We start from the raw sequence: 21,424 nt of genomic DNA on the forward strand, positions 1-21,424 counted from the left end.
TGTGTAGGCAAAAAGGTTGGCCAGTGCACATGGAGAAGACCTTTTTGGCAGGGCTTGTTCATCCAGGGATTATACCTCATTATATTTTCTTTTTAGAACAAGAGTTAAGGGTATACTTTTCTCATTCCTTTCATTAATCTGAGTTAGTTGAATATAGATTACTGTTGCACTTCAGCTATGCTTTTTTGTTTTGTTTTTTTTTTACGTGAAGTCCACATTTTCATGTTATTCATTCAAAAATAGCATTGTATCAAGGTGACACTTGGGCTATGGTTTTGGTGCTAAGACCCTCGTCAACTTGGTTCATGTGGTTAAAAATGATTTCGGGAATTTAACAAAGAATTGTTTTAATATACCTGGAAAGCATTAATGCTAAAATATCTGTGATGGAACCTCATCACTCTTTTTGTATAATCCTTTGTGGTATTTGTTATATACAGTGGGTATCCTTAGGATGAGCCAGGAAAAAAGTAGTACCCAACAGTCAGATGTCTTTTTTTGTAACATTAGCTTTTTCCTTATGGCCTTCATTTTGTGCTATTTCTCTCTATAAAATATCAATTACTTAAAAGGATATTCTCTAATTAAAGTTTAATATCCAGAAATGAAAGAAAGATGGCTTCAATGCTAGACATTTATAACGACTTTATTATATCCTTGCTCAAACGGCAAGTTGAAGTTTTCACAGCATGGCATGAGAATAATTTATCAGAAGATATCAAAATGAGTAAAATCTATGTTGGAGAAAGCCCTTTTGTACTCTCTCAAGAAGAGAGCAACTTATCTTAAAATGCAAGGAATTTTCATTCATCCTTTTTAAAGGACTACCCTACTTTGATGAAGCACATGTTGAATTAGATTGAAGGAAAGGGTAGATTTACCATGTTGTGTTCCACTGATGTGTGAATGGCAAAGGATGTTTAACTGTACACTGTATTTATTGTGAGAAACGCTTGTATCAGCTAGTATAAAATGAACGTGTTCCACTTGGAATTTGTAAACAATTACTAGGGGAGAACATGTGGGAAGAAAATGTAGAGAATTTAAGAAAAAAGAAAGATTTGCTTACCTTAGAGCAATGAATGCATGCAGCGTACTCCGTACTTCATTTGCATTGGAATGCATCCTAATAGGCCTTGGTAAGATTGGACACACTTCTCAAAATGTAAAGTTGACATTTCTTAGAATTGTATCAAATATTTTGAAAGAACACAGCTTAAGTAATCGATGGGAGAGAATGGGAGAGGGTGTGTGTGTGTGTGTCTTAAAATGGCATTTATTTATGTGGTTTTGCAACGAAGATTCAATGAAATAACGGCCATAAAACTTCTCTGTAAACTGTTAAGCCTGTTCTGGTGTCTCATATAGTAAGTCAATGCCTACCAGGGTAAGACGCGGGTGGGATGACATTTGTGGATCCATATCATAAGCAGACTAAAGTGATTACCTTCCTTTGGGTGCAGATATAATGCTACTGACCTTCCTCATGCTGAATGACACAGGGCTTGAGAATACCCTAACTCCTGTAACATCCCTCCCATCTTACAGGCTATTGCCCAGTGTTTTCACTTCATACAGGCATTATTTGTTTAGAGTTAACCATGCACACCAGCCCCTTTGCTCAATATTCCGTTGGGCTCTCCTTCCTTCCTTGAGTATCTGGCCTTCCTGGGAGCACACCCCGGAGTCCCAGGAGAGTGAGTGTTATTGGCAAATTCTCTCTGTTCTCATCAATTCTGGGGTGTTGTCAGGTCTTTTTCTCCAAATAGTGATGTCTGCCATTGATGTCCTGCTTCCTCTTTCTGGACTATAGCCGTGTAGATCTCCAACATCTCTCTTCCAAGCCTCTTATACCTCTCATTCATATTAATGCTTCTTTTTCTCTTTAGGAAATATTTTGGGTAGTTTCTTTGGATTTATTTTACAGTACACTGATCCTAACTGCGTCTTATCTAAATATTTATATCAAGGATTACTTTTTATTTCTAAACATTCTATTTTCTTTATCTAATTTCTCTTTTCTGATGATGTCTTACCTCTTTTTCTTATTCTCGATTCAATTTTGTATTTCTGCAGACATTTCAGAAACACCTAATGAGTAATCTGTACCCTGTTATTCCACTGTCTGGGGTCTCTGTCGTTTCTTCTGACTCTTCTTACAGTAAATTGTTCTTCAATGTGTTCTGTGGTTTTGGATTGGGAGCTCAGGAGTGGAATGGAGGAGTGGGTTTCAACATCCCTGGTAGCTCAGTTCTCCAGGGAAGATTGACTTTTGCTTCTGGAAACTGGGCCACTCTGTGCTAATTTCTTGTCATGACGTTTCTTAGACCCTGCAGATAGTGTAAATCTAGCCCCCAAACCTGAGCAAGCATCGTGCTGCGGTTAGACGTGTTTCCTACCCAAAGCCCCGGTAGGAATAAGCAAGGGTATTTGCTAAGAATCGTGCTCTTCTAGTCTGTCCTTTGGGGGGGGGGGCGGGCAGGGGGGGGGCGGGGGGGTGGGGGGGGTTAAGTTTCTGCAGAGGCTTCCTCACCTTGTGTGGTACTAAAACCTTCTCCTTTCCTCGTTGTCCCCTGAGAGAGCAGATGTCCCATAACACCCACAGCATCAACAAGATCTTTGCTCTCGAGTCTTTGCTTCTCTCCTCATGTATAGGTCCCTAAGGATTTTCCTCATCTAACAGCTCTGCTGCCCATTTAAATGGATGTTTATAATATATAATATAATATAATATAATATAATATAATATAAATCATATACTATATGTTATATATATGTTATATATGTATATTATATTGTATCATATTATACTATATATTATATATGCTATGTTATAGTATATATATTATATTGATCCACCATCTGTAGTTCCTTATACCTGCAAGCATTTCAAAATAATTAATATTTTACATCATCAGAAAGGAGTCCTGCTACAACTCACATTTGACTTGTCGACCGTATTAAACTATTTGCAAGAAAAACAGGAAAAGAAGTTCTAAATGATATGCCATAGTGGGTGATGGGCAGGGAGGAGGGCACCTGTTGGGATGAGCACTGGGTGTTGTACAGAAACCAATTTGATAACAAATTATATTTAAAAAAGTAAATAATAAGCCATATTTTTATGGCAGAAATGACTGAAATGAACCCAAGGAGGGATTTTACCTCAGTATTTTTAAAAGAAAGGTCATTAGATGGTTGTTTAACAATTAAAAATAATAATGAAAAGGCTGGTCTGAGTGCAGTGGTGTTTACAATTGATCACAGGCAGTTATGGATTTCTTTGTTCCTTCTCCACTCACACTGCTTCACTAGACTAGCCTAAAATAATAATAATAGTAGCAATAATAATAATAATAATAATAATAAAGAAATATGTGTGGAATTGAGAATCCTGATTGCTTAGACTTTAAACTGAGAAGTAATCTGATAGGGCCCCATCAAAAAATAGAATTCTGCTGATCACTAGTTTCTATCAGAGCCCAAGAAAGAGTAAATGGGAATTGGTTAGAGGATAATAAAGTGGAAATCACGTGTCTTATGAGGAAGTATTAAGGGAGCAGAAATCCCACAGGCATTCACTGTTTTGTTTCTGAGAGTGCTTCCCACACAGTGTTTCCCAACACATATGGGTTCAGTCCTGTCCCCTAGGGCGAGCCTCTGGGGCTCATGTGGGTTCCGTCCTGTCCCCCAGGGCGAGCTCATGTGGGCTCCGTCCTGTCCCCCAGGGCAAGCCTCTGGGGCTCATGTGGGTTCCATCCTGTCCCCCAGGGCGAGCCTCTGGGGCTCACGTGGGTTCCATCCTGTCCCCCAGGGCAAGCCTCTGGGGCTCAGACAGGCCAGCAGGGGCACCAGGTGTTCTCCAGGTAGTGCAGGGTGTGGCCAAGGAGTCCCCTCACGACCCCAGTGCCTCCGCAAGGAGTGACACCTACACATGCTCAAAGCGCGTCTCAGAAAGAGCCTCGTATGTTCTACAGTTGCCTTCAACTGAAGGCTCAGTATTTGGAAATCTTCGCAGAGACTTTAGGTCCTGGGTCCATTTTCCTTTTAATAGTTCCTAGGAGGTTACAAAACCCATTAAGAGTTGCTTTGCGATGAAAAATAAATAGGTTCTATTCCAGGGTTTATTCCTTTTCCAAGGCCTTATTTCATTTATCTTCGCCTGGGAGGTGGCCTAAGGAAAGGCGAACTAAAAGCTCCCTGTTAGGATCTAGAAGGCGACTACATTGCCACGGGTGTAATTAATGGGGCATGATACTGCTTTTAGGCAGTGATGTGCATTAACGTTTATCCAGTACCCTCCTGGCGTGACGGTAAGGGCTGGAGCCACCCTGAGCTCCTTGTTACCACTGAGAGCCCTGGGTGAAGGGAGCTCTGCTTTAAGGCAGCGAGGCTGGTATTGACAATACCCCATCGGCCCAGAGAGGACCCCCCCCACCCCCTTCCTGGCTGTGAGTCGTGATAATCCCTTATTTTCTATTCAGGCTTATTTCATGATTTGGAATAACGCAACCTCTCCTTTCTCATAAAAGTTTATCCATTTAAAAATGTCTACTATACTTTTGAAGGAAAGACATAACCTGACCCAAGGCTGCAGTAGATGCATCGTAAACCCAACAGTGTGAACTCTGACCCCGTCCTCCTCCATGGGCTCGGGAACACCCGTCCTCTCAACCAGAACTGTGGCCCACGGTGCGGCTCGTCAGGCCTTTCAAAAGTCACACGGCATTGCAGAGGACCCAGGAAAATTGAAAACACAGCCTCTCTCCCCAGTAATTACATATGTAGGAAGACAGTTAGTGAGACGTTGTCTGAGGAGACTTTCTGTAAGAGCAGACTATTGACATCGCCGAGGCCATTAAGTAGTGCGGTGGATGGATCCCTCATTCACTGGACGTGTATTTAATGAGCAACTACTGTGTGTGTGTGTCTCGCGCTGTTCCCGGGCGCTGAGGCTACAACAATGAAAAGAATAAAACGGAAAGATACATGTCTCCACCGAGCTCAATTGTAGTGGTTAGCCTGACTTAATATTTATACAATATGATGTCATGCTTACGTTCAAAAAGAATGAACTAGCTTTCTCTGCGTTAACCTGGAGAAAGCTTCAGAAGCATAATGTTGGGTGGAAAAAAGCAAGTTTTTCCAGGATAAACAGTAGGCTGTTGATGCAAATTTGAAAAAGGAAAGAAGACACAGAACAATAGGTATCTGGTTCACGCACATATGTGTGTGTAACGGAATAAAATCTGTGAACAGAGCACATACGCTAGATTCCTGATAACAGTGACTTTTGGGGAGAAAAAGATAGGGCAGGGGAGGGAACAAAGAGAAGAATTCATCTTTTTTCTGTAAAGTGTCATTTCTTTCATGAAAATAAATAAAGCAAATAGTAGTGCTAACAGTGATCAATTCTGAGCCGTGGGCACACAGAGGAGCATTTTATGTCTGTGTGGGTCGTTTAAATACTTCATTTACCCAAAAAGACGGAAGGAGGATGAGGGACTGAGGACACAACGGTGGGGGCGGGGGGGAAGTCAGAAGAAAATAAATCGTGGTGAGGCCAGGACTTCCTCTAAAGGACTTGGTCCCTTGTAAACCAGGGACGCCTCGTCGTGAAGCTGAGCCCGCTGCCCCGTCTCTGCCCTGGGCTCGTGCTGCCCTCCGGCTTCCCCAGCAGCCGTCCGTCTTGCTGCCTGGCTTTGGCGACATCGTTTACATCTTCCCAGCTCTGCTCCCCGCAGCATCCCATAGTCAGCCCACAATTTGACCTCTGCCTCGCTGGGGTTTACCTCTTGCCCCGTAATCTGAAAATCATCTACCGCTATTCTGGCGCCAACCCCCCGGCCGTCTGGAAGCCCTACTGTACCCTTCATGACCTCACTGGTGTGACCACAAAGTTCCTCCACCGAGGGTCTGCCCTGTGCTTCCCCAGGTCACCCATTTTGCTGCTCGCCTGGCCCTCTGTGAGTCCAGATTTCTCTGGCCATCCTTTTCTCCAAGGAACAATGTATATAACTCACCTCCTTGTAAGCATCACGCATACATAGTTCATCTCAAATTCTGGTCAGTCACGAACCACCTTTATGATTTCTGCAGTCACTGAATGTCATCTTCGCTATTATTTATCTAAGTAACTCATATTCTTTTAAGGCAGTGTAATATAAAGCAAATGTGCGTTGCCGACTTTAAGTAGTATTATTAGCTGCGTGTGTGTTTTTGTGTATCATATACAAATATAGAGATAAATTTCACTCCTATGTGGAATGTAAGAAACAAAACAAATGAGCAAAGGAAAAAGAGAGAGAGAGAGAGAGAGAGAGGCAAACCAAGAAACAGACTCTTAACTATAGAGAACAATCTGATGGTCACCGGAGGGGAGGTGGGGGAGGGGAATGGGGGAACAGGTGATGGGGATCAAGGAGGGCACTTGTGATGAGCACCGGGTGTTGTAAGGAAGTGATGAATCACTATATTCTCCCCCTAAACCAATATAACATTGTACAATAGCTACATTGGAGTTACAATTTAAAAACTTAATAAAAAATCTCAGATTAAAAAAATACAAAAAAACATATAGTGAAAGCGAAACAATGCTATGAAAATCTGGCCAGATACAATTGCCTTCCAGAGGCTCTTAGCCACTGGCTTACTTTTCCTATGTTAAAAAAAAAGAAAAAGAAAAAGAAAGAGGAGATCAGAAATTGTTGCAGGAGGAGCAGAGAGCATTCATGCCCACAAAACACCCCGAGAGTCATGGCAGAGGAAAGCTGGGTGCACAGAGCTGGTGGGCAGGTCAGGGGAACCCTCCAGAGGCTTTCCCTTGTAGCTTTCCCAGCAGTGGTTCCTGTCCCACCCTGATTAATTACAGATACATCAGTCTTCCACATGTATGTATATTCAGCTGGCACTATTTCACCCTGCTTTGTATGGTGGTGGGTTTTCTTTCCCTATAACAATGGGAATTTAGTGAAACAACAACCTTTAGTCACGGGGTTATCTTCATCCCCATCCGTAGCTCTGCACATTGTGGGCAATTGCTATGTGACTGTATCAGTAATGTTTTGTTAGGAAAGACCTTGCCAGGCAATGGGTTTCACGATCAGCTGGGTCTTGAGAAGCCAGTTGGGGAACTGAGTTAGCCTCACAGTGGAAGGCTCTGGGACATGGAAACTGGTGTTTTGGCTTCTACCCAATCCCAATGGGTCAGGCCACTTAAAACCAAGAGGGTCTGGGGGTGGGGGAGTGACACTAGGCGCTGTATCTGAGACAATTTCTACCATTGTATGGAGGGGGGAGCTTTGTAACTATGTTACCTGCATACAGATTTGCACAAAAGCTCAGTACACTCCTTGCAATTCCTGTAGACATCTTCGTGCATTGTCAAGAAACAGGCATAATCCAAGACCTTCAAGTGATGCAGCTTAGAAATGATATCAGCTGCCTCGTCTGCCACTGTTGCTATAAATGCAGCCACGTTTGTGGCCTCTACACACTTGGCAGTCTGCATATGTGAAAGGAAGATGTTGAGAATCCCGAATATATGAAGTCTATTAGACTTGCCCAGAGGCGGGAAACCTAGTGGGAAAAAAAGAGGAGCCAGATCTCCAGGTGCTGCATGGTGCTCTTCAAACATTTTTTTTCTTGACTCGCTGTGAGAAGTACACAGTGAAAAATACGTTTTATAGTGGAACCCAGTGTGCACAGAAGCACGCATAGACACATGCATACACACAGACGTATACACACACATCCACAGTCTTATATGGGCGCCTGTGAACTACAACAAAGCTTTCCTAAAGTTCTTACACCTCCTGTTTGTGATGCATGCCAATTCGTTCTGTCTACTCTATTTTATTTTTAAAAAACAAAGTTACAGTCCGTGAAATTGACTTCACAGCCCATTAATAGGTCACTGCCCACCATGGGAAGAACCATTACCCTGTAATATTAAGTGGCCACGACGTTGTGTCTATTTTCAGTTTTAACGGTTCCTATTTTTCTAAATTCTTTCTGGTAGCCATGTGTCATATTCATGAGGCAGAGCAACTCCATGATTAATTTTCACGGCCTTTCAGCAGTAAGCCCAGGGACTCCAGTTCCACTTGGGTCCATAGCACGGTTAGACCGCGTAAGCACCATCAGCGCGGATCAAAGTGCCATGCTTTGTTTTTGCTGCTCTTTCTTTTCTTTCTGAACATGTTGCTTTTTAATGAGAACTGTATCACATAGCCACAACTGCAGCGGATGATCAACATGGAATATGCATTCCCTTCGGCCTCAGAGTCAGAAATCTCGTGGGAAAGGGAATACGGTTGGTGCACTTCTCCAAATATGAGTTAGACCCCATGGCATTCTTACTCTTCCCTTTCCCCACAGTCTATAAGGGGGCCACTTTCCGTGCCCAGAAATCCAAAACAAGTCACCCACGAACAACCAGTGCCATGCCCCAAGGCTTCTTCTTTCCAGCAAAGGCTTTCCTCTGTGGCCATCCCATGCCCCTCTCCAGAACCTAGGAGTCACCTTTGACCTCACCCCAGCATCCAGGCCAAGTCTGCATCTGGTCAATTCTATTTTCAAAACGTATCTTATTTCAGTCCCCGGAACGTGCCATCATTTCCCTACCTCAGGACCTTTGCACATGTTTTTCCTGTCTTCCTTGTTCTCAGCCCTGCTCTTCCATCTGCGGTGTCTCTTCTGAAACCGGCCACCCTCCCCTGCCCTGCCTAAACAGCAGTTTTCTTCATGTGAATTCAACCTCCATGCCTTAATCCTCTTAAGAGCACTTACCACCTTTTGTAATTATTTTCTTGGTCTGTTTACTTGTTTTGATTCTCTCCCCGACCAAAAGTTTTGCTCCTAGATGTCACGGCCCAAAACTGTTTCGTCCAGCATATAAATGAGTAAATACAATTTAAAGTTTTCTAAACTTCTTTGTTGGCCCTTTATAAAAACCCTTAAAAGAATTCCTTTAAAAAAATCAAATTCTATTCTTTGTAAGGATTTATTCCTTTAAAATAACCAGGAATCTAACTAGAGGAAAGATTAATGGCATCCTGGAATATCTGCTCAAGAACGAAGATGTGATCATTAAGAGACTAAATAGGGTAATTAGGTATACAGTCAGAATGCAGGGTGCAGGCTGAAATTAGTAGTGTATAATTGAGCCTCATTTAACTGCAGGAGAATTTCACTGAGAGAATTTTATTTACATAAGAAAAATGTCTTAGTGAGATGGCTCTGCGAGAATTTAAACACATATATGCCAAATCACCCTGTCCTTCCCAAATCCAGCCCCGGGTTGCTAGCTTATTCTTCTCGCCCTGTGTGCAGAAGCAACGCCATCCTGTCTGGCCAAGTGATTTCTCCCAGACAGCCCAAGGTCCAGGCTGGAGCCTCACGACCCCTTGAACATCTTGGTGACGATTTTGTAAACCTAGCAGATCCTGACAATATGATGCCCTACGTCCTGCGCCTGTTTTGGGGGAAAATCCCAAATAAGTGTGTCATCAGTGTCCAAACAAGTATTTAATCCAGCCCTGTGCGAGGTGAAGGGGCACAGCAGGGGAAGAAAGGCAAACGTGGGGATTATCCTGCCTCAGAGAGGCTTCTGTCCTTGGGGGAGGCAGTGCTAACCCACATAAGACTGGACTGAATGCACTTAGGTATGAAGTTCCGTGTTACCCAAGTGGGCCGGAATCAGGAGATCCGCTCCATCCTGGCTGAGATGTGGGGTTGGGTGTGCAGAGGGGAAGGATTACAAAGACCAGGGTGAACATTGAGAGCCCCCCTTCTGCTGTGACGCACGCGCAGATGTGATCCGATCGAAAACCGTGCTAAACAGAAGGCCACCCTCTGACACATTTACTCCCAACATCAATATTATCCTGGATTTCTCTCCTTCCCCTCTGCCGTGCCGCTCAAATGAGTTTGGTCTACGCCTGCTGCGCCCATATGCTCACCACCCACTGACACCTTCTTCAAAATAAATTTCAGCCGCACAAGTAATGCAGTAATAGAGTCTTCTTTAGACATTTTCAAGTACGTGAGACCATGGGGCAAAGCCTATTGTTCTCCCTTCCCTTCCCCTCGTCCACAGGTGACTTCACAGGCAGCTATGGCTAACGTTTTGGTGGATGGCTTCTGACACCTTCCTCTCTGTCCGTTTACACCCACTGATTTATACACACATGCACACATTCCTGGCCTTTTGTACAGAACATCGTGTGTTGTTCTGTACTCACTTTATCGGACGTCTTGCAGATCTCAGCCTGCACCACGCATACATTTACCTTACTGTCTTTTCAATGGCTGCATAGTGTGGCTACACCCTAACTTGACTCACCCCTGATTGGCATGTAGGTTTGTTGACGGTTTCTCATTTTCATTTTTTTTAAAAATATTTTTAAAGTTGGTTAATTGATTTTGAGAGAGAGAGGGAGAGGTGAGAGAGAGGGAGAGAGAGAATTCCAAGCAGGCTCTGTGATGTCAGCACAGAGCCCGACTCGGGGCTGGGTTCCACGAACCGGGAGCTCATGACCTGAGCCGAAATCAAGAATCAGCGGCTTAAGTGACTGCGCCACCCAGGCGCCCCGACGGCTTTTCATTTTTAAACAAGGCCTCCGTGCACTTCTTATGTGTACCTTGGTGTGTGTGCATGTATGAGTGTTTCCACGGGGTAGACTCCTTGAAGGGTCCAGCTGCTAGAGCAAGTATGCAGTTATTTCTTACGTTTGAAATACGCCACCAGAGTGCCTACCAAAAACCAAGACTTCACCAGTTCACCTCCTCCTCGTAGATACGCATTCACCCGTGCGAATATGGGTGAAGACCAATATTATCAAATATTTTAATTTTTTTCTAGTTTCCTGCATAAAAAAAATCACATCGTGTTTTAATCTGCATTGATTTTGTACAGTTCTAAATGAATTCAGTTCAGAAATCAAAACACGATCGATTTCATTAATTAATTAATGCAATTAATTTCATTAATTAATGCAATTGTTTTCACTTGTGGAAGATGGAATGTTTTGCAGTATCAAGCTGTCTGATGCTGGACTTTGATATGCTCTTTATTTCCCCAAGTATCATTCCGTTATACCCTTTGGTAATGATGTTCAGTGTTCTTAAAGTGTACTATATATATTACTCACTGCTTGTAGCTAGATATTTAATGTTTGTATTGATCTAGCAGGTGAGATACGTTATCAGTATATTTTATTGCAGATTACAGCTATTCCTGAATTCCTTTTGCTAGCAGGCACCTACACGGACACTCTTGTTTAACATCCCAATATTCTCCGGAAGGTATTACTGCCCCGTTGCACGGAATAGGACACCGAGGCCCTTTTACGTGACATGGGTATTCTAGTTTATGCTGGAAGAGAGACTCAGAACTGACGTGAAAGTCCTTTGTCAAGGTCCTCCCCGCCGTGGTTTTCATAATCCCACACCCTCCCACACCCCACCCAGACACCTCCCAGGGTCTCTGTCCCTCCTTCTCTGGGCTGTGTCTCACTGGCCCTTTTCCTTCGCTCCCACACAGGGGGTCCTGGACACCAGTTCCTATAAAGGGCTTCTTGACATGCAGAGCTTGATCCCCGCAGCTCTGTCCCCAGCTTGACTTGCATCACACAAGCGAAGTGACCCAGCACCTCCTCCCTAAAAGTAGACACACCTGCCCAGCTTCTCTGCCTGCTGGTGCCACCACCCCCCACCCACCCATCGGGACCACAGATGGAGGGCTTGGAGCATTCTTCTCCCCAGTCAGGGCCTGTCGATTATTTAGTTTAAATGATTCTGGGCTTGTCACTTCTGTTCCATGGGCCCTGGTGCTGTGCCCTGCTGACTCACGGGGGCCGTGACCCAGTGCCAGGGAGCACAGCGCCTGAGCGTGTGAGCTCCCAGCCAGGACACCAGGGCATCACGCTGGTGGGATGTCAAAAGTTGTGTGAACACAGGCAAGCCACTTAATCTCAGTTCCTCACTTTTCTCATCTGCAAAGTGGGAATAATACCTGCCTCGTGAGGTCGTTGTGAGAACAAAGTGGGTCAAAATGCAGGATGTTTAGAGCAGTGGTGGTTCTTCCTAGGCTTGTAATAGCTGTTGGCTCTGATTAGGATTAGTATGCATACCCAGATGTCTCTGTGTCTAAATTTCCACTTTTTCATGACAACTGTGACATTGGATTAGGGGTGCACCCTACTTCAGCTTGACCTCATCTTTTTTAAATTATTTTTTAAGTTTCATTTATTTATTTTGAGACAGAGAGACAGAGAGAGTGCATGAGCAGGGGAGGGGCCAGGCGAGGGAGAGAGAGAATCCCAAGCAGGCTCCGTGCTGTCAGTATGGAGCCTGATATGGGACTCAAACTTATGAACCATGAGATCATGACCGGAGCCGAAATCAAGAGTCGGACACTTAACCAACTGAGCCACCCAGGCGCCCCTCAGTATGACCTCATCTTAACTAATTACACCTGTAACGAACCTATTTCCAAATAAGGTCACATTCTGAGGTCTTGGGGGTTAGGACTTAAGTTCTGAATTCTGGAGGGGACACACGTCGACCCATAACACCGGGGTAGAAGTCTTACCTTAAGGGCCTCCTCCTTTCCCTTATGTGTGGCTTTCAACATAGTTTTCTTTGAAGAATCCTTTTTATCAGGCCACCCAGCTGCTCAAGAAATAACTGCTGCTCCTTCCTGCCTGCCTCTGATTACAGCTTGGCCCCCACCCATCACGTCACCAAACAGACATACCTGAGACCCAGGTGAAGAGTTAGATTCTGTTCCAGTCTACATCTGGATTAAGAGAAAGTGATAACTTGAAGGTTACCATAGATTATATATATATATTTTCTGTTTCCACTTCTGTTTTAGTTAATGCTAATTCAAGTTTCAAACTAAAAGATGTGAGATACTCATTTAGAGGCTCATCTCGTTTCTAGCGCCATATACTTAGAACTTAGATTTCAATCTTGTGCTTATTTCTTGGAGGCTGTTAGGAAAACGGCTCAGGACGAAGCTGTTTCATTACACAGTTGGCTGTCAGTTGGAGGTGGCAGGCACAGCTGAGAAAAGTTTCATTGTGTTTTACTCTGCCACTTGGCATCTTATTAGAGGAACCATCTGTTCTTTTAATTACTATTAACTCGATTCAGATTGCAATAGCAAAAGGAAAAAAAGAGGAAAAAAAAACCCTAAGATATATTTCTGACTAAGTGAAAAATCAGATACGCTTTAAAAAATCTTCCTGAAAATAGTGTCGTCCCTACTGAAGATTTAACGGCCTGACTGCATAGGAAAAAGCCAGAAAGCATAATGCAGGAGGAATTAACATCAAAATCCGAAAATATGCTCATTTTCATATAAGAATATATTATGGTTTCTCCTAGAGGGGGGAAATACTGGTTTTTATGTATTATACATGAGGAAATTTCACGTTGAAACCTAGAAGGAGGTATTTCAGCTTGCTTTCTTGTTGTCCAGGCTTAAGAAGAGACATTCTGTATACACGTGGTGATAGACTGTTTGATCACCCATCTCTCGAACAAATATTTTCAGCTAGCATAGCTAGGCGCAGCTTGGTGTAATGGAGATGAAAAATTGAGCAAGACAAATCAAGTTTCTGCTACTCTGGTTGGAGGAGAGAAAAGCTAAGCCAACCTGAAATTCACAAAAGGCAGCCTCACGCTGATGTGATAAAATCAAGTCCCATGAGCATGAGTGATGGGGGGTAAGTTAATGCGGGCTGGCATTGTTGGAAAGTTGCTTTAGAAACTGAGGCCAGAAAGATAAGAAGGGGCCAGCCAGGTAGAGATACAGGCTCAGGTCCCTTCAGGTGGAGCGACTACGAGAACAGGGTGGCTGGTGCATGGTGGCAGAGGGAGAGAGGGGGTTGAATGGCTTTTGGAAATATGATCAAAGCCTGAAGCATTGTAGGCCACCATGAACAATTCGGTCTACTGGGACCTGGCCAACACGAAACCATCTACCCAATCTATTGCACTGCATGGCCATGGATGCTGAGCGGGGAGCAGGCTGAAAGGAGCAGGAATGGAAACAGAGAAGGTGGGGAGCCCCAGACTGGGGTGTTTAGCAGAGACAGGGAAGCGGACCATTCTGGAATTTATTTTAGAAGTCAGAACGGAAGGGCCTTGTATTAGATGAGATACGAGAGGTGAGGAATGGTTAATTTGGAAAACTTCAGACTATGCATCTTGTGTTCGGATACTGACAAATATACCGGCAAATATTCCTATTCAAATTACATTTCAATGATTATGGAGGAAGACCTCAAGCTTCCATGAACGTCCCAGTCCACTGCAAGAAGGATTTCTGAGCACAGTGTCTCTATTGCCCTCCCTCTCCCTACAGCCCCTCACTGGGACATAGGAAGCGACTCTGAGAGCCTTGTTCTGTTTCTCTGCACCTTGGCCGTACCCTGTGGTACATACAGCCTGTCTCACAGGGGGCTGGGAAATGTTTTGCCTGTGGCGACACAGCTCCAAGTGGCAGAACTGTGACATAAAACTCAGCCATGTTGCTTCCACTTTGATGTTTTTCCTGATACATGAGGCTGCTTCACTTAGCAAATAAATGAACAATTAAATATTACGTTCATGTCCATGTGGGCTCTTCCCTGTCTGGCTCAGGCACGCCGATGGCCCTGGGCAGCTGTGTGCATATCTTGTCGACTGACGACTGACCTATGAGAACAGAATAGCAAACATTACGCTTGCTTTTATAGATCCCCTACGTAATACATGGCTCTCTGCTGGATGACGTCCTTGTGTTAATCTAAACTTCAACACTGGAACAGAGAGGATACTATTCACCATCTGTCTTTAATAGACAAAGTTTAAAGAGGCTGAGTGTCTTGTCTGAGGTCACACAGCTGGAAAGTGACGTGGACAGGTCTGGAATTCAGATCCACTGGATTCGGGACTCCAGCTTTTTTTTTTTTTTCTCCACGATGAGAAGTCTTTCCAGGGGGTCAGCTCGTTTTACTTGGTACCAAGGAAAAGATCTTTTAACTTGATTATAAGAATGAGAAGAAAAAAATGGCTGAGTAGACTGAACACTCAGGTTGGTAAAGGATGCTTGGACATATAATGTTAATTATGTATGTCCGAGTAATCCGCAAGGATATGTAACAATACATAGGTCTGGTAATAATACACGTTTCCTCCCTGGGTATTATTGGTAGTTACCTTCATGAAGGTGAGACGGGTTTCCCGATTACACTTCTCTCTCCCATCCTGTTTTCTCCCCTTGTTGCCATGTGTCCAACCCTAAGACTGAAATCTCTTTCGATCGTAAGCGCCCTGAAGACAGGGGCTGTGTCTCCCTCCGTTTGGGACTCCCAGAGCCCAGGAGAGTGCTGGCACGAAGAACGGTGGACCATTCAGCTCCGGTCTTCCTAGAATCAGCTTGTATACGCTTTCTTCCGGAGGTCACGTATGCCTGCTTTCTGCAGCTCAGATCTTCAGCTACCCATAGTTGGACCAATGGGTTTCTAGAACTGTTGCCGTTTTAATTGCTGCCTCTGATGCGTTCACATAGAAAGCTCAAGAAGGTATTGTGTCTGAACCTCAGGAGCCGGTGCTGTCTGAGCCTACTCCGCCGTTCAGCACAGCAGCAGCGGGAGGAGTGTGGCCGTGGACTTACACCCTGAGTGTTCCTACGACACTCCCAGTTGTGCAGACATCCCATTTTCCTTGCTCGTCTTGTCTCTGGATAGAAATATCCTGCCAGGTGCTGTGCTGAGCTCGCGCAACTGGTACGAAGCTGTGGGTTTATGTTCACAGTGCTGACGTACAAGCTCATGTCAATAACGCTGGAGAACCACACCAGCACTTACTCGTGACCCATTAACTCTTAGTTTCTGCCAAGTTCTAACAGCTGGGCTATGTCTGGTTTCTACCTTTCAGCGTACTGAATGCATCACTTTGTGAACGTATTGACGAGGATATTGACGGCAGAGAGAAGTAATGATTCTCAGTTTGCCCGGTTGCAAAGGAAGGAGCAGATAAACCGTTAGAACGAGGGGCTTAAACATCTGGGAACCGGTTAGTGCATGTTGAGAAGTCAAGAGAGCTACTGAGACCTCCCTCTAATAACTCAGCAGCGCCCCTCCATAACTGATGTCCACAGTGGTGATCTGGAATCCAAAACTCATTCACTATTGTTCAGTTGACCGACTGATTCGCGATGCGTTTGACGTGACAAAAAGTATGCGCTATGTTTTAGAAATGTTTTAATCTAAAGCGCTAATAGCTTTCCAAGGGAGAGAAAACTACCTATAAAATTTTGGCTTTGCACAGTTGTATGCTACAGGACAGATGTGAGTAGTAAAGGTGTGTGTGTGTGTGTGTGTGTGTGTGTGTGTGTGTGTGCGCGCGCGCGTGGATGAGACAGAGACAGAGAGTTTGTGTGTGTGTGTGTGTAGTTTATGGACATCGGCATTTTGTATCTTGCTGTTGGAATATTTTAATAGAAGCACATTCTTCAATCCCATTTAGGGATGTGAATGAACCATTTATTCTGTATGACACAGAAGGCTCTGATGACGTAAGGCAGGAAGCTGTGTGCCTTGGCAAGTTAGGGAGCAGTTACGATTTCTTATCACCATGGAGACAAGACATCTGGGGCTCCAAAGACTGTGTGCTGCCCCTGAAAATGCCATGCATCTTGGGAGTTCTGACTGTTCCCCAGGACCCTGGGTCTTCAGGGCCTCTCTCTTAGTCAAAGGCTCCTGTTCTTTGTCTTTATTTTGTTTTAAAATGTCGATGGCCTTTGAAATGGGTTTCGATGAGAAATGAGGGGCGAGACGGAGATGGTTCAAATGACGTACAGTAATTAAGTCAATTCCCTCTTCTTGCGAACGTCTCAGGAAGGTTCAATACAAACAAGGTTCAAGTTCTTCTGAAACAGCATGTCTGAACAGTCTTCTTTAGCATGCTAAGTGAGTAAAAAAAAAAAAGTGAGATATTACAGGAGCGAGTGAGTGATTAAATTAAATGTGCCTGGAGAATGGAGCCCTCTCAGGAGTCAGCAGAGTAATGAATGCACACCGCTGTGCGGCCCTTCCGCATTTTCCAGCACTCCTGAGCTGTGCTACCCAGAGTGCTCCCACTTACGTTTTACCACCGCTGATGGCCTGCCAATTCTAATGAAAATACCCTGTGTCAGAAAGGCGACGGGAATTATGTACATGAGCTTTTGGTTCCTCTTTTCTGTCCACTGCTCAGTACTTAAAAGGGGCTCGATATTAAAACATTATGTAAGTATGCAAAATCTATTGCAAGAAAAATGTTTCGGCTATACACAATGTCTCTTGGCAAGGAATGCTGGTGTGCGATGACATAGGAAAAGTGGTAAAATGTATTTTTAGCTGCTTTCCCTGGGGAGAGGGGAGGATAAGGCAAAAATATCTAGAATACAGAGCATTTGATTTTCTAGCTATTCTAATACATAGCGTATTGGTGGTATATTTTAAAATATGTAACTAAATAAAATTGTTTAAAAAAGTGAATTTTTTACTTAAAGATTTCTATAGTGTTTTTTCGGTTAATTTGTGTCCTTTCATTTATTTTTATTTTTATTTTTTTAATGTTTATTTATTTTTTGAGAGACAGAGAGAGGCAGAGTGTGAGTGGGGGAGGGGCAGAGAGAGAGGGAGACACAGAATCTGAAACAGGCTCCAGGCTCTGAGCTGTCAGTACAGAGCCCGACGCGGGGCTCGAACTCATGGGCTGTGAGATCAGGACCTGAGCCGAAGTCGGACGCCCAACCGACTGAGCCACCTGGGTGGCCCCAATTTGTGTCCTTGTAAAAAGCTTATTCTAGATTGGTATTTCTTTCATGATTTCTTTTTCTTACCCACACCCTTTTGAATTGCTCTTTCTTGCGCAAGAAATCACAAACCATTTTTATTTTATGTGAACAACTGATCGATGGATAAAGTGTAGTCCTTATAAGAAATTAAAGGGTTGTGGGCATTATGTTCAGAACTTAAATATTGGAGACTTAAAATTATTGCAGTCAAGACTCCTGGTCAATTCTGATTAAAGTAAACCAAAGGAAGTTTCAAATGAACATAGGACAACAAACAATAAAAGAAGGTGATTTTTTGGCATTTTTAGCCTTTTCCCAAAGAGACAAGATCACATTATCCCCCAAGTAGCCTTGCATACAGTGGTGGAATATTCCATAGGAGGGTCTAACAGTGGCAGGGGAGTGGTATCCTCAGTCATTCCCCATGGGGGTGCCACAGCTCACTCTGGGGTTTACTGGTTTGCCCTTATTTGGCTCATCATCAGATTATAATTGAACAGTAAAAATTGTCTCCAGGTATTTACATTTTCAAAGGGAAAATTATCTCTATCATTTTTTTTTAATTTTTTTTCAACGTTTATTTATTTTTGGGACAGAGAGAGACAGAGCATGAACGGGGGAGGGGCAGAGAGAGAGGGAGACACAGAATCGGAAACAGGCTCCAGGCTCCGAGCCATCAGCCCAGAGCCTGACGCGGGGCTCGAACTCCCGGACCGCGAGATCGTGACCTGGCTGAAGTCGGATGCTTAACCGACTGCGCCACCCAGGCGCCCCTATCTCTATCCTTCTTAAAGCACCACTGACATTTGATCTCTTAATGTGGATGGTTCGGTACAGGTAGAGCTGTACAGACAAACGTCTAGGGATGTAGAGAGTGCACCCACCCCCGATGTCCCACAAACTTTATATTTTATGTATTATTGATTTATAATCTAACGTTTATTATTTTTTAAGTTTTATTTATTTTTGAGAGAGACAGAGAGAGTGAGTGGGGGAGGGGCAGAGAGAGAGAGGGGGAGAGAGAGAGAGAGACAGACAGAGAGAGAGAGAATCCCAAGCAGGCTCTGCACTGTCAGCACGGAGCCCGATGTGGGGCTGCAACTCACACGCCCTGAGATCATGACCTGAGCCGAAACTAAGAGTCAGACTCTTAACCGACTGAGCCACCCAGGCGCCCCTATAGTCTAACATTTATAATTTATATATTTATTGATATATAATCTAACATTTGTGTGTTTAATTGAAACACTTCAACCAGAGACAGTTCATACATATATGAGGTAGAAATTTACTAGAGAAAGTTAATACTCCTTTGATGTGTCACATTCTAAGAGAAACGTGGTCAGCAAGGAAAATCTGCTAAATTAGCCCCACAGCAATTATATGCCGGGTCTGTTGCTCAAAATATAAACATGTATGGGACACCTGGGGGGCTCAGTCGGTTAAGCATCTGACTTCGGCTCAGGCCATGATCTCATGGCTTATGGGTTCGAGCCCCACATCAGGCTCTGTCCTGACAGCTTGGAGCTTGGAGCCCGCTTTGGATTCTGTGTCTCCCTCTCTCTCTGCTCCCCACCCCGCTGCCCCCCCCACCACTTGAACTCTGTGTCTGTCTCTCTCAAAAATAAATACACATTAAAAAATTCTTTAAAAAAAGATAAACATTTGACCTAAAAACTTAATTCATGAGATGTAATTTTCTAAGCATATATTTAACGTTTAGCATACTTACTAAAAACTCCTAACTTAGGGTAATTGAAAAGTTAAAATAGCTTGGACCCTTAAGGTAACCGACACACTCCTATCATTAGCCTTTGTTTCAGGTTCTTTCAGTTGCGGGGGTGGGGGTTTGAAAAATTCCACGTCTTTGTTTATGTGGTTGGCTTGCTTTTGTTCTATGTTAATTGCGTAATCATTCTCTTCTATTTCAGGATCTAGATTTCTCATCACATCCACGGGAGCCTTGTATATTAAAGATGTACAGAATGAAGATGGGTTGTATAACTACCGCTGTATCACGCGGCATAGATACACCGGGGAGACCAGGCAGAGTAACAGCGCTAGACTGTTTGTATCAGGTAAACACCCATCCAGCCCGTGTTTCCTGTTTCCGTTACACCTTTGTTAGTGCTCTGAGCTAAGTCAACTGAACTTGTAGGACTCATGACTCAAACAAAGGCTTCTTTTGTTTTTTCTTCCAAAACAGTTTAGCAACCAAAGGTTTGCCAATGCTGAACGCTACAAATATAGGTATTCTGAGGGAAGTCATCTCGGGTTTTCCAAAATTCCACACTCCTTTGAGCCAACATGGCTTCTGTTTTGAAGGGAACGCCTCCTTGCCCTGGGTGTGTGTGTTCCGTCCAGCAGCACCTTGACACAGAGCTCCGAGGGAGAAGAGCGGGGACCCAGGGACACACCTCTTGTTCCCCATATTCCGTCTAACAATATTGGGGAAACTGCCCACATCTCAAGTTAAAGGGCTAGACGCTCCCTCCCGCCTCCTGCCAGGATTATTGTCCAATGGAGGAGACTCGAGGGCAGTTGATTCCACTCTTGTAAATACGCCAGCTTTGTGCCTTCCTTTATGGGATTTATACTTGGAGAAAATATCAGCCGCTTGCATCATCGTCACAACTGGCTCGTCGCTGGCCCACCTGTCCCACAAGTAAGCAATCCGCTCACACAGCGATATGCCAGCTCTTCACGGAGCGGTTTGGAATGTGAGATGTCCCTCTTGGTCCTAGAAATGTAGTGTGGAGTATGTGACATTTGCCCTTGGCGGCTTGAGAAGGTAAAACCGTTCCCCTAAGTGACCCTCTTTAACCTATTTGTAGTGATACTTGTTTGAGGGAGAAGTGATGGAAAGCTGTTGACCGTTGGGGTAATGAAAAACATCTTGGCCGAACACCCCCTTACCGCGCTTCTTCTCTATCTTGGTTCCCGTTCCACGTTCACATCCTTACGACAGCCAGAGCCCACGCGCGCTCTCAGGGGCTGTGCAAACACAAGTCAGAATTCAGCCATCTCCCCTCTGCACAGGGAGACATTTTTTCTTTACCTGTTGACATGGAAAAGAGAGTTATTTTATCCCTTGTTTCATAGTGCTGTGTTTTTGTCTCTGTAAGGGCAAGACGATCAGTACACTAAAATTACACTGCGTTAAAAAGAAGGAAAACCTGGAAAAAAGCGAATGAGAAAGCGAGTGGCATCTGTGATCGTAGCCCATGGTGGCTTTAATGACAGCACAGTGTCATACTGGCTCAGAATATCCTAGGAAAGGTCTTGTGTGCAGTGAGGAGAACATGGTAACGGTATTGGGACAAGAAAGGAGAAGGATGGAGGGGTGGATCTGGGTACAAGATTAAATTGAGTTTTAGCAAAAGAGGCAATACACATTTCTCCGTCCAAAAAAAGTGAATTAAGTGATGAGAATCTGGGAGCCCATCTTTCTTGGAAGAGAAGACTGAAAAAAAATCTGAAAAAAAGAGAAAACCAGGAAAAGGAAGAAAGAGACAGAGAGAGAGAGAGAGAGAATCCTGAAAGATGGAACTGTTTATCTCTACTCTAAATTATTAAGTACTTATT

The 21,424-nt window shown here is 44.0% G+C and overlaps 1 protein-coding gene across 1 annotated transcript in view; it reads left to right on the plus strand.

The window, feature by feature from the left end:
* DSCAM (DS cell adhesion molecule) overlaps positions 1–21,424 on the plus strand; it is a gene marked incomplete at its 5' end in the record, with an annotated part of 763,637 nt that overhangs the window by 431,961 nt on the left and 310,252 nt on the right. Inside the window, one exon of the mRNA XM_043595968.1 lies at positions 19,771–19,917. Coding sequence (XP_043451903.1) covers positions 19,771–19,917 — 147 coding nt within the window. The remainder of the gene's footprint in view (positions 1–19,770; positions 19,918–21,424) is intronic.

The sequence above is a fragment of the Prionailurus bengalensis genome, chromosome C2 (assembly GCF_016509475.1).
Source record: "Prionailurus bengalensis isolate Pbe53 chromosome C2, Fcat_Pben_1.1_paternal_pri, whole genome shotgun sequence".
NCBI classification, from domain to species: Eukaryota; Metazoa; Chordata; class Mammalia; order Carnivora; family Felidae; genus Prionailurus; species Prionailurus bengalensis.